This window comes from Mus caroli, chromosome 1 (genome assembly GCF_900094665.2).
Source record: "Mus caroli chromosome 1, CAROLI_EIJ_v1.1, whole genome shotgun sequence".
Lineage (NCBI taxonomy): Eukaryota > Metazoa > Chordata > Mammalia > Rodentia > Muridae > Mus > Mus caroli.
Window position 1 is genome coordinate 152,540,837 of NC_034570.1, and position 17,112 is coordinate 152,557,948.

The 17,112-nt window shown below is 43.9% G+C and overlaps 1 protein-coding gene across 5 annotated transcripts in view; it reads right to left on the reverse strand.

The window, feature by feature from the left end:
- The window catches only part of C1H1orf105 (chromosome 1 C1orf105 homolog), a 40,037-nt gene that overhangs the window by 9,662 nt on the left and 13,263 nt on the right, over nt 1–17,112 (reverse strand). For all 5 annotated transcript variants that reach the window (XM_021158850.1, XM_021158859.1, XM_029481746.1 and 2 more), the window contains exons 2-5: nt 16,217–16,302; nt 13,111–13,195; nt 5,407–5,490; nt 796–863 (exon numbers count right to left, since the gene is read on the reverse strand). In XM_021158850.1, coding sequence (XP_021014509.1) covers nt 796–863; nt 5,407–5,490; nt 13,111–13,195; nt 16,217–16,302 — 323 coding nt within the window. The remainder of the gene's footprint in view (nt 1–795; nt 864–5,406; nt 5,491–13,110; nt 13,196–16,216; nt 16,303–17,112) is intronic.

Genomic DNA, 17,112 nt, shown 5'->3' on the forward strand with positions numbered 1-17,112 from the left:
TATTGATGCCTGAGCCAGAGCGAGTCCATATTTGCTGTTGTTCTTATTATTGTTGCTTTAGTTACAAAACAATGAGTTTTCTTATGATTTTTTCATACATGCATAGCATCATATTTGGGTCTGTTTTTTTTTTAATTGAAGTTTTCATAATGAGAACATTTGCGTGTGCGCGCGCGCGCGCACACACACACACACACACACACACACACACACGCCCTCAACTCCTTCCATGCTCTTCCTAGAGTTTTAAAAGATAAAGTAAGAAGTAAATTCTTTATGGCTAAAAGGCAAACACAGGAAAAAGGTTTAAGAACCTTGCTACCTGCGATTTGACTAGACTTTCCTTCTGTGGTTGTATTCTGTTATGTTTCTGTTGCACTGCTGCAAACGACAATCGAAAGCATAAACAGGATTTGAGCTGCTGGTAGGTGACAGAGGATGCCTGGAAGTCAGGAAATCATGTGCTGTCACTCATATGTTGTGAATCAGATATATATCATCTACAGGAGAATGGTTATCTGCCAGAGGGTGAGGAAGACATTTCCTCCCCTACTCCTTGGACTGTTCTTACGTTGGTGGAAAGGAAGGTTGTGCTAATAGTAACTTAAATAGTCACTCACGTACAGAAGTGGAGTAACTTCTTTATGAAGTGTGACTCCATTTCAACAGAAGTTAAAAGCACTATGAATTTCACCCTCCAGGTGTTTTGTTTACTGTCCTTTCAGTCCGAATCCTGTGTCCCAAAGAGTTAGAACCAGAACTTACCTTATAGCCCAGTTTACATCTTTGACTCACCTGTGATTCACAGAATTCTGGGAGGATGGTTTCTGATGGTCGGGTATTATGAACATTTTTGGCTGTACCTGAGAAAGAAAGCCTGATTCAGTACATTGGCTTAACTACATTGTGACCTACACAGTGGACCTTAGCAACCCTGAGTTGTGTCTGATACTGTTCACATATCCTCTTGTGACTCTCCACTCCCCCTCTCAGGGAAGCCATCTGTGCCTTCCACACATGGCGGGCTCCTGGTGCTTCTCTTCCCCTGGTCTAAAGACCTGCTTTCTCTGAGTTTGAGGCCAGCCTGGTCTACAGAGTGAGTTCCAGGACAGCCAGTGCTATACAGAGAAACCCTGTCTCGTAAAACAAAAAAACCAAAAACAAAACAGAACACTCATAAAACCTTGGTGCACTTCCTTGCTTAATGATGTCTGGCTTTCCTGATCAACATTCATCTTCAGGAGGAGATGTGCTACATACAGCTCTACACTGCTGTGCTTGTATTTCTAGCTCCCACATTGCCCATTTAAGACAGTTTCAAGATTAAATTACTGAGCAAATGATGACAGCTTGAAGCATGTTTGAAAATGTGTGCCTTTCACCCAGACTAGAATCCGTACAGAGCCACGGGTTTCTCTAGCTAGGAAATACCACACCCTAAGCTTTAGATTTGACACCAGCACTCCAGACTGGTTCTTTAAGGAGAATACACATTCACTCAGCACCTCCCCACCAAATGCTTATCCCTAGGTCATTGAAGTGACATTTACAGAAATACTGGTGTAGGTGTTCTTTTGGCCTACTCGCCAATAAAATTGTAAATTGTTCGGTGTCCAGTACCTCTAGAGGTGCCTGAAAATAGAAAAGCCAATGCCAACTCTACCAGTTTTAGTCAGATTGTTATTCGGAATCTTCGGCTGAGGAAAAATGGAGGGCAGGGGGGAGAATGGGAGACAGGATGACCAGGAGACCAGGAGTACCTGGAGACAGTGAGGGTAGCAAGGACTTCAATGAGAACATAGGAGGGGAGATTTCTAGACACATGAGAGGCAAGAGATGATGCCAGAAAAAGACCTTGTCACTTTCCAAAATTTCATCTATGATTGGCTGTGCTCCACAGAGGGTGGGGCAGAGAACTATCGACCACCTGCAGAGTTGCATGAGCCTTGTTCTAAAGCCCCTCACTCAAGCTGCTAGTATTTTATACACAAGGATGGGTCTAGGGGATGCACAGACCAAAGCTGCCAACAATGGCATTTTTGTTTCTGAGACAAATTGCATCAGGGTGAACCTAGTCATTCTCTTCCCACCTTTATTGATTTTCTTAAACTTGTAAGTGTACAGACTTATGGTCATAATTTGATATATGTGTATAGTGTAATGATAACTAAATCAGGGTAGTTAAATATTTCTCTGTCCTTACACAAGTTTTTACAATGTGACAAACATACATTTGTACTAATTTATTTAGCGCAGTGAGCTCACTTTGACACTTGACACTTTCCAAATCATTGGTTTGTATTTGTAGTCCCTCAGCTCCTTATTTCTATGGACACATAAAATAATAGGTTACCATGAACCGCAGTCATCCCACTGTGCTAAAGACTCATACTTGCAGGACTCAGTACGCCCATCTATGCATTGGCTCCCACTAGTCAGCTTATCCTTTCCCAGCCCCAGCTTTTAATGATCTCTATTATACATCCTGATCAGCCTTTTAAGAAAAAATCCTACGTATGAGAAAATAGTTAATATGTGTGTTTCGGAACCTCACGTATCTCCCTTAGTTAGCTCAGTGACGTCAGTCTGCAGGTTTTTGTTGCTGATGAGAAGATGCTCTGCTTTATGTGGCTGAGTAATATTCCACTGTGCATTCTCCACCCATCCTCTATCCTCTCATGGCCTCGCAGGCCTCAAGGTTGGACACGTATCTTAGTTATTGTGAATAACATGGTAATCAGCGAGCACGCTCAAATGCCTTGTTGATAAGCTGGCATCGGTTCCTTGGCTATATAATAGAAGATGAATGGTTAGGTCATGTAGAGGTCCTACTTGGAGTATTTTAGGAGCTACCGTGCTGTGCTGTTCTCCATAATGACTAATTCCCTCCCCTTATCACCAATATACAAACATTCCCTCACAGATTTTGCCAGTATTTGTTACTTAGGGACTTTTTGATAATTATTCTAATCAGAAGATGATTGTGTGTTTGACTTCCTACTAAAGTAGAGTTTTCTCCCATAAATTTGCTCATTTCAATTTCTCTCTCATTCTATATGTGGATTTTTTTAATTATTGAAAATTTAAGTTCCTTATATATTCCAGACATTAGCCTTTTGCAAAAGAGTAGTTCACAACCTGCCCGTTCTACAGCTGTCTCTTCACTCTGCTCTTTTGTTGTTTGGGGTTTTAGCTTGTTATATAATCTCACGCATTTATGTTTATTTTTGTTTTCTGTTCTTGGGTGTCTTACTCTGTCCTCCAAATCAGAGCCTATATAGATATCTTAAGTATGTTCCTGTTTCTTCCTAGTAGGCTCTTGATCTGCTTTCTGGTTTTGGAAGGTAAGAGGAGTCAGGTTTTTCTCTTTTCCCTGTGAGTACCTGGTTTCCTGAGAACTGTTCATAGAGAGACTGTCTTTCCCTCTAGTTCCCAATTCTGGCTTCTTTGCTGAGAATCCAATATCTGTAAAGCGTGGAGTACTCTGCTTTCTGCTTGTCTATGGGTCTGCTTCTATGCCAACACCTTTCTATTCCGATTACTATAGCTTGTCCTGTATTTTGAAGTAAAACAACTGTTTTTGCTCAATATAACTTTGGCTATTCAGTTACTTAAGTTTCCATATGAACTTTACATTTTTTCTAGGTTTGTTTGGAATGTTATTAGCAGTTTGATAAAGATTGTGTTGAATGTGGAGTTTGGTGTAAACTTCTCTCATAGTATTGCTGTTGTTATACTCTATATATTTTGGTATATATATATATATATATATATCCATTATCAGTTGCTTAAAATTTTGGTAAATCTTTTTTTATTTCTTCAATAGTCTTTTGCTTGCTCAATAGTATGCTGGCATGCTTCCATGAATTTATACAATTTCTGAAATGTCCTTTTTTGAAAGAGTTCATTGTATTATGCCCAGAAAAAAAAATACATCCAATTATTTCAATAATCTATTGCTTGCTCAATAGTATGCTGACAAAGTCTCTTCCACTCATAGAGGTCTTTACGTCCTCCCCAACGATCACTGAATAAGCTGCTAAGGAAGGATGGTGCCACAGAAGTACAGCAGTTCACCAGTTCCTTCCCTTGAAGGATCCTGCGTAGAGCAAGGGTGGCATTTCAGACTTGTTTTCTACCTTTCTGTAGTTTCTCAGCCAGCTTTGACAGCAGTAGAGAAGAGTTTCTAGGCACTGTTGTGTTGGAAGACTGTCTTTGTGGCAGCAGTGAAGCCATGGCCTATGTGTCTATTCCTGTCAGGCCTAAGCTAGGGCAAGGGGCAAGGAAGAGGCCTTGAGAAAGGATCTTCTCAAGTCCCAAGGGTGCCTGTGGGTGGTGGCCAGTTTATCCCCAAGGTCAGGGCATTCTGCGTGTGATTCCAGAAATGGAACCAGGAGTGATCCCAGTCCAGACCACAGTCAACATTCACACTGAACACTGTGGTCCCCGGTGTGCGGGGAAACCAAGAGATGATAACATGGAGGGCAGCACTTGCCAGAATTCACTCAGGTCACGTTCACTGATCACAAGGCTCAGCCTTCCTCCTTATCTAATTGGTCCCCATGCTCCCTTATCCATTAACCCTTTGTCAAGCCTCCTTAAGTCCAAGGAGATTTGGTGGATATCAGACTTAAAAAGTGGTCCTTCATCAGCTGTAATTAACCATTAGCTAAATCACCCTTAACCCTTACTCTGACCCCAATACCATGCTACCCTAATCCTAATCCTTAAATTAACCCACATCCTCCTTCTGATCTGTGATCTCCCCTACATCAGGCCTCTTTTCTGTAGTGACTCTGACATGTGGCAGCGCTGTCTCCTTGTTCCTTTCAGATCTCCTGAGAGACTTCTTTTCCCGTAACATTCCTCCTTACTAATATTTTCCATTACAAATTATAGCTATCTGGCCAAGGGACACTCCTGGCTGGCTGCAACCACTATAGGACCTCTCCCCAGCCTTTTTTGTTTTGTTTTGTTTTGTTTTGTTTTTGTTTTTTTTAACTGAGGCTCAGACTGAATTAGTGACAAATTCCAAAGGAAGCAACTTGTTTCATAATTGTAATAATGCAGATGACTTGGTGTGTGCCGGAGATGTCATGGTGAGAGAAGAAAGCCCATAGCTCTTGGAGTCTCTATAAGTATGTAGCTAATAACAAGCCTCAAGTGGCTTATCTCATCTCTTCACCTCTGGTCCGCCTACCCTGGTTTGTTTTCTGTTCCTTGAAATGGAGAAAGTTGCTAATATTGTACCAGTTGCCCTCAGGATCCATGGCCTCATTTGCCAGCTCAGTCACAGCCTTTTTTATAAAGGGCTCCATCACAATTTCTTTGTACAGAGCTCCTGGGGAGGCAGAGAAGCTCTGTACCTGGGAATGCACATACACTTGTCTGTCGGCCTTTGCCTACCGTTTTCACTTTTTGATATTCTCGACATGTAGAGCACAGTTGCTTGTTTCTGGGCGACAGGTTTTCATGCTCATTCTTTCTAGCCTATGGGGAAAAGGGACAGAGATGAGTGAGGAGAGGGTAAGATACCCAGGGTGTGGAAAAGGTTAAAAGTAGGCAAAAGAGGGGATTTTTTTTTTCTTTCACAAAAATGAAATGGATACTCCGATTTTTAGCTCTCCAGGGTAGTTGCTGAATCTGGAATTTGCTGCCATTAATAGGTTCTGAAAGGGCTAAAGCAGGAGGGGGCAACTATAGACAGGGTGTTGGTCTCAGTACTGCTGTATACAGTGATATACAAGGACAGCTAGCAGGGGACCAGAGACTAAAATCCAGTACAATCTCTGTCATTTAACCTGTGCATATATGGCAATCGGGCTGTATTTCCCCATAGGTTTCCCCCATTTTTAAGTAACTTCCACCAAATGGCCTGAGAACCTTTGACTCAATGAAGACTTTCCTCTAAGTCTTTCCGGAGGTTCCTCCAGGTAGCCTCCTTTGTATCAATTACTTAGCTCTGTTCAACTTTGGCTCCCTAGCATCCATGATCCACCAAAACTTGGCACTTCTATAATTGTGCATTAAGCCATAGTTGAATTGGGGCTGGTATATGTCTTTTGAGTTCCCTTCTTTGGGGAAGAAGTCAAAGCAACAGCTAGTGGAAAAAGGATGGGGCTCCCTTCTGTCCACTGTAAGGGCTGCTTTTCTGTCTGACTTCATCTATACAAAATGGGAGAGAGACTAGAAGCATGTATACCTTGAACAGAGGCTCTAATGTACATCTCTGGCAGAGGATCCCTTAGGAGGCAGATGAGAACTTGAATTTAAAATTACATTTGGAGATTCTATCTAACCCCTTGCCATGCACACTGACATCAGAGAGATCTGATACACCCACAGAAAGTGTAGAACACAGGCAAGAAGAACACCACAGTGACAAACAGACAATGGCTATCAACTTAGCTTTCCCCTTCTAGTTGACCTCTGTATGTCCTGACTCATTCCTGTTACCCTGGGAGGTATGGGAGACAGGAGAGGTTGAACACGTTTACCCAGCGTGACTAGTGTGCACCGAAGGTGACCTTTGCCACACTGATCTGCAAGTACTTTCATCCTCTGGAAGAGACATGGTGCTTGGAGTTTGAAGACTCAATACTCCTAACAAAAGTTGGCCTCTTCTGACAAGTAGTTAAAACTGTTGCAGGATTTTCCCTGTCCAATTACATTAGTGCAGAGGAGGTCTGTGATTGAACAGGGAAAAGGGAGGTGGAGCTAAGAGTTGCAGAGACAGAGTGTCTCAGGGGAGAGAGGGGAGGAGAATGGAGGCAGACACGACCCAGCGTGGCTGGAAGCAGCCACAGGTAGTTATGATATCATAAGGTTAGAATAATTGGAATAAAGCTTTTATCATTATCAATTGGCTCTGAAATTATTGTATTGGCATCTTGTAAATTGTGATTTTATTGATTGGTTAACTATAAGATTTAAGAGTTTTAATTCTACCAGGTAATTGGGTGTTGTGATGGCTGACTATGGGGTGCGTGGGCATTGTGTGGTAGCGAGAGGAACTTAGGGTGTGGGGCACTGGAGCGTTGGTGGACAGAGAGACCTCCGAGATGAGATCACCTGGCTGAAGCTCTGTGGCCCACCGATGTCGGCACTAGTGCGGGAACATGCTGGTTTGCTTTTTAAATATTTCCCTGCAACATAAAATATACTTCATCTTAATAGGACTCGACAAAGAATTAACTCAGTATTATTGTTGAGGTGTGGCAAGTGCAAGCATGAGTGTGAATGAGTAGATTCGGTAATTTAACAACCAGCATGTATTGTGTGGTCACTATATATGAGGTGGTGCCCTATGGGTCTATAACTAAGACAACGCTCGCAGGAGGAGATGAAGCTAATACAGATTCACCTCTTCTTTAGGTACACTGAGGTCAACAAGACCTCATGTCAAGTTGCTCACCCTCCAGCAATCGGAATCTCAAGAGCATGACTGTGTTTGTATTAGCGACTTTTCTCTGTTCTGTGACAAAATGCTGGACAGAAACAAGGAAGGAAAGGTTTACCCTGGCTTACAGTTTTAGGGACTCAGCCCATCCTGATTTGAGAGTCATTTGGTCCATGGCAGCAAGAGCTGATAGTAGCAGCGTGTTCACATAATAGTGGACCAGGAGGTAGACAGCTCCTGCAGAAGCAGGGGTAGGTATAACTCTCAAATCCAGGCCCAAGTGCTCTTACTTCAAGCTGGGCCTGACCTTCTAAAGGACCCACAGCCTTTCACTTAGTATCGTAGGCTGCAGATGACATGCTCAAAACATACATTTCCGTGGGATCATTTTGGATTTGGACTCTAGCACTATTGAAGGTACTATAACTGCTGGGCATCCCAAAGCTCAAGAAGCATTGCTGAGCACTGGGAGTAACGAACAGAGGACAGGGTCTGAGAAGAGAAAAATGGCAAGAGGTGAGTAGATAGGCTCCTCTGTGTGTGTGTGTGTGTGTGTGTGTGAACAAGAGGATGGGAGGGGATCCCAGGTCCAGAAAACTGTATGCAATAGCCTAGGAGAATAAGCAAGCAAACCTTCTTCTGGTGGTTGGGAGGAGGCTTCTGCAAAAGAGGGCTCTCTGTGTATGTTCCCTAGGTTTGAGCTGAACCAGCTCTCTGCCATGTCTTCCCAGGCTCTCTAGAGGTAGCCTACCCTGTAGCTCCTCCATCCATTACCTGCATTTTTGAGGGGCAAACATATTAGTGAAATCCCCAAGCTACAGTTACTAACAACTCTGGCAATGCTCATATAGTCCAGTAACAATAGTGGCTACCATCCTTTGGCATGAAAAGGATAAAAATATTCTTTGGATTCTTAATCTGTCCTTGCTAACGCAGTGTCCTCTAAGACACAGCTTTCCTTTCCCCATTGCTGTGATAAAATACACTGACCAAAGCAATTTAAGGGTTTTTTTCTCTGGCTCATAGTTCCAAGGTACACAGTCAATTATAGCAGAGAAGTTAAGATGGCAGAAAATGAAGCAGTTGGTCACACGGCATTACAGTCAAGAAGCAGCTCAAGAAATGCTTGCGTGCTAGTGCTCAGTTCAGGATCCCCTCCCCAGGAAATGATGCTACCCACAATGGACAGATCTTCCCATCTTAATTAGTATAGTGGACAAAGGCTAGTCTCCCAGTGAGCAAAACCTATTCTTGGCCATACGGCAGCTTGGGCTCACGATCAGCCTGTCTTGTTTCCAAGAAGAGCTGCTCTAGTCCTCTTTTTGTTTTTTGTTTTTTGTTTGTTTTTGTTGTTGTTGTTTTTTCAAGACAGGGTTTCTCTGTATAGCCCTGGCTGTCCTGGAACTCACTTTGTAGACCAGGCTGGCCTCGAACTCAGAAATCCGCCTGCCTCTGCCTCCCAAGTGCTGGGATTAAAGGCATGCACTCTAGTCCTCTTTATTTGGAGGGTAAGTAGGCTCAGAGTTACAGAAGGCAGCTGTACTAGGCAAATCTAAAGCTGACGTAAATCATCTTGGATTCCATGTTCAGTAGGGCTCCTTTCCTCTGCTCCTTTCCCTTTCTGATCCTTCCTTCTTTCCCAGTCATGGAATCAAGGCCTCTTGTGCCTGTTCCCTTCCCCCATTCCCCTCTTTCCCTACAGCAAGCATAGCAGCAGCAGCAGAGGGAAAACTGGCCAGGCTCATAGCCAAGCTTCTGGTGATGCCACCTCCCCAGCTAGAGACACTGAAGTGTTACTGTGTCTCTTATTTCCCACACAGCTGTCTTCAAGACAGATCCAAGGGGTAGTGACAACAACCTGTTGAAGGCCTAGCAGAGGTGTAGCCAGATGTCAACCAGTCCCCAGATGTTGAGGGGTCCTCTTCATGTTTCACAGCTAGAAGATCTTATTTTAGGGCAGTGTTTTCTGAGGTTCCTAAGAGCTGGCTCATGGCCCTAGATTTTGACTTTTTTTTTTAAATGCTTGATAGAGAACCTGAAGTTTGCTTCATTCCACACACACACACACACACACGTTTACATAGCAGAAACTATAAATGTAAGCACCAGATGGCGATTTAAAAAACAGACCACACAACCTTGACCTGATTGTGACTGAGAATTTGCCTGTGTTCTTTTTGCCTTTTGTCATGTCTTTCCCTTTCCTGTGTTCTACTCCGGATTGAGCTGGCAGAGATCTTCCTGGTTTCTTTTCTCATTAACCCAGTGATGAAATAGTAGCCCTGAAAGACTAAGAGACTTGTCTGGTAACAAACCCACTTAGCTTCAGTGGGATGGGCATTTTTGTCTTGTTTTGTTTTTATAAAAGGGTCAGAGACAGATAACCCCTCTTTGTCAGGGAAAAGGGATGCTTAAGAGTCCACTTTATCCCTATACCCTTTAAAACTGAAAGGGGAGTCAGGGGACTATAGTCACTATTCCAGAAAATTCATAAAGTAATTATGTAGAATTAATAACATAGAGGCTTTCCCCCTCTATCTGAAAATATCGATAGTTTCCATCACAGAATAAGTGTAAATATGTTTTCAAAAGTCCCCCTACTATTGGCTAGGAAAAAATGTTAAGCACACACAAACGAACCAGGCATTTACCATCCAGGTTATTAAACTTTAGTTCTGTGACCATAATAATTTTACAACAGTCATGCTCATTATTGTAAAATTATTTTTATAATTGTATATAGTTGATAAATATAAACAGAAAAAGGACTTAGGAGCATATGAGGTAGTTTCATGTGGCCACAACTTTCAAAATTTAGAATCCACAAGAAATAATTAGCTAAAGGGTTCTTTGTGGTGAGAAAATGGGATTCATCTTGTATTGTTTCCAAGTTGAACAATGTCTTCAGCCAAAGCTTCTTGTCCTAGGTCTGCTAAGGGCCAAATAAATAATGCTGTCATGTTTACTGTGACGTCATTAGATCTGGAAAACCAAAGTCAGATCAAAGAGAGTGGAGAGCACGTAAGGACAGGGGTTTCGAGAGGCATAATCAGTGCATAGCCTGCGAGTCCTGGCTGGTTTATACTCAACCCCACAGGTTGGCAAAGGGGGTCCAGAGCCTCTAGCTGTGGTTCCCCAGGCCACCCACGCTCTCCTGTTCCCTCTCTGTGGAATAAGTAACCTTCCTGGAACATTCATGAGGCCAATTTCTACTTGACAGTGTGGCTAATGAAAAGTCTCTGCCCAGTAAACATTTGAGGAAATGTTTAGGCTTCATTTCTTGCCTTTATTCAGTAGTTTTCCCTTACCGTCTCTGGGACTCCATCTGCCCCCCCCCCTGGTGGGTACTATTTCAGGCCCCTCCATGCAGCCTACTCTCGGTGTCTGCCTTCCCCTCTCAAACCTGTGTCTTTCTTTGTCCTCTGTCTACTCCAGGCACACTTGCTACCTGCAGCTGCTGCAAGGCCCCTCCAGGGCACTTGAGGAATGCTATTGTGGAATTTGACAGTTCAGATTGTGCCCTTAGGCTGTTGATGGTGAAAAAGAGCTAGCCAGGTGTCAGGACCTTTGCACCAATACAGTGTCCAGTTGGCTGCAGGATGGTTAGCAGTTCCTTGGCAGGTCCCGGCCCAGGTTTAGGGAGAAAGAAAGAGTATCCACAAAACATTCCACTCCCTTGAAGTGCAACATAGTTTCTTTCTGGAAAGGAGCAGCTGCTGAGCCTGTTTACCTCACAGCATATATGTGGCAAGGACTCATAGCATACTGTAGAGGTCTGTTGTGACAGTTAAGGATCTGACTTGAGGCACAGCATGGTGCTAACACACAGACACAGACAGACAGACAGACAGACAGACAGACAGACACACACACACACACACACATACACACATCAGTGGAGGAGCAGTCCCTAGGAAGAGAAAAATGAGGGTACCATCTGTGGATTTCTCATTCTTGCTAAGAGCAGTGTACCTGGGATTTCTCTTAGATCTACCCAGAGACTGGTCTTTTACGCCCACTATTGGTCAGGCCTCTGGAAGCTGTTGCTCCTAACTGCTATCTAGTGGCCAGGCCCAGGTACTGCCGTCACAAAAGCTACCTGCTTTTTTTGGGGGGGGGGGGGGGGGTGTTTGTTTTTTTTTTTTTTTTTTTTTGGGGGGGGGGGGGAATTCTAAATTTACATTTTTATTCAGCTTTAACCTCCTTCATAAATTACAGTTTTAAACATGCAATTACCTGCTTGCCATTTCCAAATTGATACTGTATCAGTTACTCTAAGTTCTGCATAACTAAAAGGAAGGGAACCATTTTTCCAGCTTTAGAAAAGCCTCTGCTGTGCTTTGGTGACACTGCATCCAAACCCAGAGCACACTGTCAGCGACAGTATTTGGCAGCAGAAATAGTTTAGATATTCAATGACGGAAAGCTTCTTGCCTCTGTGGCCAGTTTTCCTTCTCCTGGTCACCTAGTGTAAGTCATGGTAGCCTCCTACGTGAACTTGCTTCACGGCTGTGAGGGAGACTAATGTGGTGACACCTTGCACAGCTTGGTCCCTGATGCCCCCGTGCTGAAAGTGGTATGTCTGCTCACCATTCATTCCTGGCTTTACGGGCTCTGACCTGTGAATGTTCTTCAAGCATTTCCTGCACTTTCAGGGTCCATCTCTTGACTGATACTCCTTCCTTTGCCTGAGTCTCTTTCTGCTCTTTCTCTAAACTGGTTCCAGATTATAGGTGTTACCTTCAAGCTAAGCAGGTGGCACTTCTTCCCTCTCTTCTCACCCCTCCTCCACCTGCAATGACCTTCCCTCCCATCTTCTCGGGTACTTTGCCCCAGTCTCTGATATTTCTGTGGTTATCATCAGTTTTGTCCCATCCAGCTTGCCCCTGCTCTGTTTGTGTGGGTTGCAATTGGATTACTCATTTCTGAATTGTGTTAGAATAAATAGGAAGGGGGCATGAGGACTCCTAACAATTGCTGCTTATAGTAACTGAGTGCTAAGTGTTGGGCGAGTTGGGCGCTGGGCCAAGGGCTGTTGGAACTCTCCTTCAGGCACTGCCTTGCAACAGCTCCAGGAATCCCTGCAGTTTTTACAAGTGAAAACCATCATGACTGTCACTGGGGTGTCCCTCCTTTCCCTCTCTCCACAAGAGCTAAGAGCTCCAGCACCTTAGCTCAGCCACCTAGGTCCACACGGTGCCTCCAGGGGCCAGCAGCACCAGCTGTATTGGATTTCCGTGAGCTGCATGGGAAGGTTCTCCAGGAGTGGGTTTTGTTTGTAAAAGATGCAGGTAACCCATGGGGTTGAGGAAGAAGCTGGTTTAATGTCTCTGGAAACCAGGACCCATCCGGCTACAAGCTTTGAAGGGCTCTGACAGACTATAACAAAATTAATTTCGGTTTTTCCCTTTTGGTATTTCTAACATTATTTAGTTTTAGTGATGATATACTGGGGCACTAAAATACTTGAGTCACAATAAGGACAAATAATAAAACCTGGTTTTATGTGTGGTGATACAAATTCATTTAACTGAACAAATAAATATTCACTGAACAATGATGATGTGCCAGACACAGACTCACTTAAGAGGTTAGGAAATACATCCCCATTCTCTAGTAGGGATAAAAGAAAAAGACACAATGTCTACAAAACATCCTGCTCTCTTGAAGCAAGAGAATTAAACTGGGTTCAACGAGGACTTTCTGAGTACCTTTGATATGAAGTCTGGATTTTCAAGCAAGTGTGGCAAATACATATCCTTCTTGTATGAAGTCAGAACAATGGAGGAGTGGTACCTAGGCGAGCAATGCAAAGGGGAGTTAGAATCGTAGTGTTGGGCTGGGAGAGCCTGTCCCCAGCTGGTCCAGGGAAGGCCTGGGCACCTGCCCTGTCCTTGTCCCTGCCCCAGCTCTGCACAGATCAGCCTTATAGCTATGTTCCCTCTTATGGTTTCCCTCTTCCTTTTCTTTTTTGTTAATTTCAACTAACCAATGAGAGTCATGGGTGAGAGACAAATAAGTCAGGGGGAAGGGCTGCTCCTGAAAGCCTAAGTGCACAGAAGGAAGTGCTCCTGAGTTTGCTTCTCCAAGGTACCTGCAATGAATGCTTTAAACACTTACCAAGAACCCATCCTTCCATGCCTGGCTGGAATTCCTAGACTTTATGCCCCTGAACACTCAAACAACTCACCTCTGTCCTCCCACGCAGAGCATCTTTCACTGGAACATTCTCCCCAGTTGCTGGGAAACATGAAGATGCGACAGGGCAACACCAGTTGTCTCCACAGGCTAACCCAGCCTCCCATCAAAGATCATTTAGTTAAAGAATGAGGGGCTGAGGCCTCGGTGTGGGGTCAGAGAGACACTGAGATGGAGACATGGAATGCTGATCCTTTGCCAAGAACACCTCTCCGCTTTCGTGAGAAGGGATTTCATTGTTCATGGGGAAGGAGTGTGGTGTTCGTGAAGTGTTTGTTTCATTTCTCTTGTCACTTCCCTGGGTCCTAGGAAGCTGGGGAGATGGTCTGATGTAAATTCATCTTCGAGCTTCTCTGTTATGGGATTGGGCTGCCTCAGATTTATTATCCCCAAACCAACCATGAAAGGCAAGAAGTCTGGCTTAGACCTGCTTTGCTGTAACCTCTCACTACCCGGTGTGGGTTCAGCACAGTTCGGCCAAACTGGGAGAGTTCTTCTGGAAGCTTCATACAGCACTTCCATGTTACTTCTGGGGTGGTGTGTGTGTGTGTGTGTGTGTGTGTGTGTGTGGTGTCTCACTTCCATCACCACAGCTGTGTTTCCAGAGCTTGTTTGAAGCTGGCATATTCTGAGACATATTCCTCTAAACATCCCTTTACCTTTTTCTAGACCATTCTATTAGATCTGCTTGCCCACGGATGGGTGCGTAGGTAATACTTTGAGTTCACTGAACTATCCCTAAGAACTAATCCCCTAAGAGCTGAGGGAAGTTACTGCCAAACAAAGAGTGTGGGACTTGGAACTCTGGACAAATACATTTTGTCCTTAAAAAACAGCTATGTATCAATTCTCCTCTTTCCTTTTCTAATAAGCTATATTTCTATCCTGCCTTCTGAGAGGTGAGGGCACTCCATAGGTACTGTTTAGTCATCTCACATGTTTTATGAGGTAAGTAGGTTCATTTCTCCAACCAGACACCAAGATTGCTCCCTCAGTCTTAGCGTTTGATTGGGAAGAATTTAACTTACTACCTTAAGAAACTTCTTATCACTCACCTACATTTGGCCGGTGGTGGTGGTGGTGGTGGTGGTGGTGGTGGTGTGTTACTGCGTCCCTTTCCAGATGCTGCAGATATCCCAGTCTCCCTGACAACCCTGATCTTGACTCTGAAAGAACAGGTACCATGCCTGTCCAGTTGAGTACTAAGCCTGCCTCTCTCAAGCTCTGCTCTGCTCTCCACTCCCTGCCTTTCACCAGAGGCTCAGACAGAGAACAGGGGGGTTGGAGGCAAGATGAACATGCACTGGGATGCACATGCACTGGGATGTCCCTGGTTCAGAGGGGCATCTAATGGGCAGAGAGTACTAAAGGATGGTGGTGGTTAGCTTATTAATGTCAGGCATTAGCAATGGAAAGTTTCTATATTTCTAATTAGAAAACTGAGCGTATTTGGCCCTGGACTCAGATATCTGAGGCAACATTGACTGAGGAAGAGGGAATGTCACCTTTGGTCAGTTCTTCCATTCACTGCTACCTCCATCTGACCAACCTAATCAGTGTGGCTTCTAGCTGACTGCATGTGAGCTTATGACATAAGTCGAATTGAAAACGGATGCTAAGTTATCATTACTCACGATGACTCTTGGGGTGTTATCAACTCTTAGTGGGTATATTACTTTGCTACTTCCTAAGCCAACCTTTGAGTTTATTGAACCTCTCATTGCTCATGTCAGATAAACACACACACACAACTGAACAACATGCACTCAAATGTTTGCTCTGAAAATACACAAAGTCATCTATCAGCCTTTTGAGAACTGTTTTAAAGAGCAGACAAAGCAGACATGTGTTATGGAGGCATGGATGCACCTCATGTGGTCATTTGCTCACAGACCTAAAGATGTATGACGATTATCAACAGGAAAAAAAAAAAACCTCTTTAAGCGTGTGCTCTCTCTAGCAACCATTTCCAGTGTAAGACAAGCCTATGGAACTGCCTCTGTACCTTCCTTGCTTGTCCCCCGATTCCTTACTTCCCACCATCATCTCACAACCCACATTTCTCCCAGCGATTTATCACCACACCCAGGGACAACTTAACTATAAGGGGTGGGGGAGGTGTTGAATGAAGAACATAATTATTTTAAGTAGAAGCTGAAATGCCCCATACATATAAATCCTCAGTTTTCAAAATCAGAAATGTGTTATCTATTGGCTTTGTGAGGGGATGAGGGACCCAGGGAACTGGAGGAGGCCCCACGTGAAATACAGCTATTGCTACTCTATAAAGATGGCGTGTTATAGTTCTAGGCTTTTGATAGTTAGAATTTGAAGACTAGAAATTGAAGCGGGTGGGGGGAACTATGGAAGTGTTTTGAGTTATAGTGTCTGTGGTTGAATAGTACATGTAGAAATGAAGGTTATGGCGGCTCTCATTTCTTCTAGCCAGGCCTTTACATAGCATAACCTTTGTCTGAGAAACCCAGGGCATTTCTTTCTTTCTTTTTCTTTTTTGCACTCAACTTGGTTTCTCAACAGGGCACATGCACCTCTCCACCTTAAGAGTACAACCACTGAGCTCTGCCTCGATGGCTCTGTCCTCAGAAGCTGGGAAGTTACCTTCTGGGGATGCTCAGGACCAGTGGTTTGTTTACCAGGCTGGCCTCACTCAGCCAAGGAATCTTGTCAAACTTTGGAACAAAAGCCTACAGAGAGAGAAATGGAAAGAGATCAGGTTGCAGAGTTTATCACACTTCGGAAGAATAAATCTTAAAGTGAGTCACAGGGCCAGAGAGATGCCTCAGTGGCTAAATGCACTCCTTCCTCTTGGAGAAAAGCCAGGTTTAGTTCACAGCACCCACAAGCCAGCTCATGACTGCCTATAACTATAGCGGCAGGGGACCTAGCACCTTCTTCTGGCCTCCACAGACACCTGGAGTCAGGAGCACATATGTAGATATAATTAAAAACCAAATATTTTTAAAAAGGTTAAAATACTTGACCAGTGCTGGTATTACAATAAGCAAAGTAAGCTAACAGCAATCAATACATTGCAAACTATTTTAACACGAGAGTCCTCCAACCATAACGTGGCCAAGAACAAATAAGCGCCTTCTTTCTTTTACAGACAAAGAATTCAAAGCACAGATAGTGTGAATATGAATAAATGGGTTCATGCTTTCTGACTCTGTGTCCACACTATTTAATAGTCTCTATATTTTCAATTCTTTGAGCTTCCATCTATTTATAAATCCTGTGACACTTCCAAGACCACAGTTGAAAATCAGCAATCTCTCGTCCCAAAGGCCCTCCACCCTCATCTCTTTTAGGTGGCAAAGTCTAGGAAAGGATCCAGCTTTGGAGCCAGCCACATTTGGATATTTCTGATCTACTTGCAATTACTAACCAGCTGCCTGGCTTTGGTCAAAAACAAACTAAGGATCGCAGATCGCATTGTCTCTGTGCAAGTCAACGCACAGGAGGCTATGTGAGATCTGGGATCCCCCCCCCCCCCC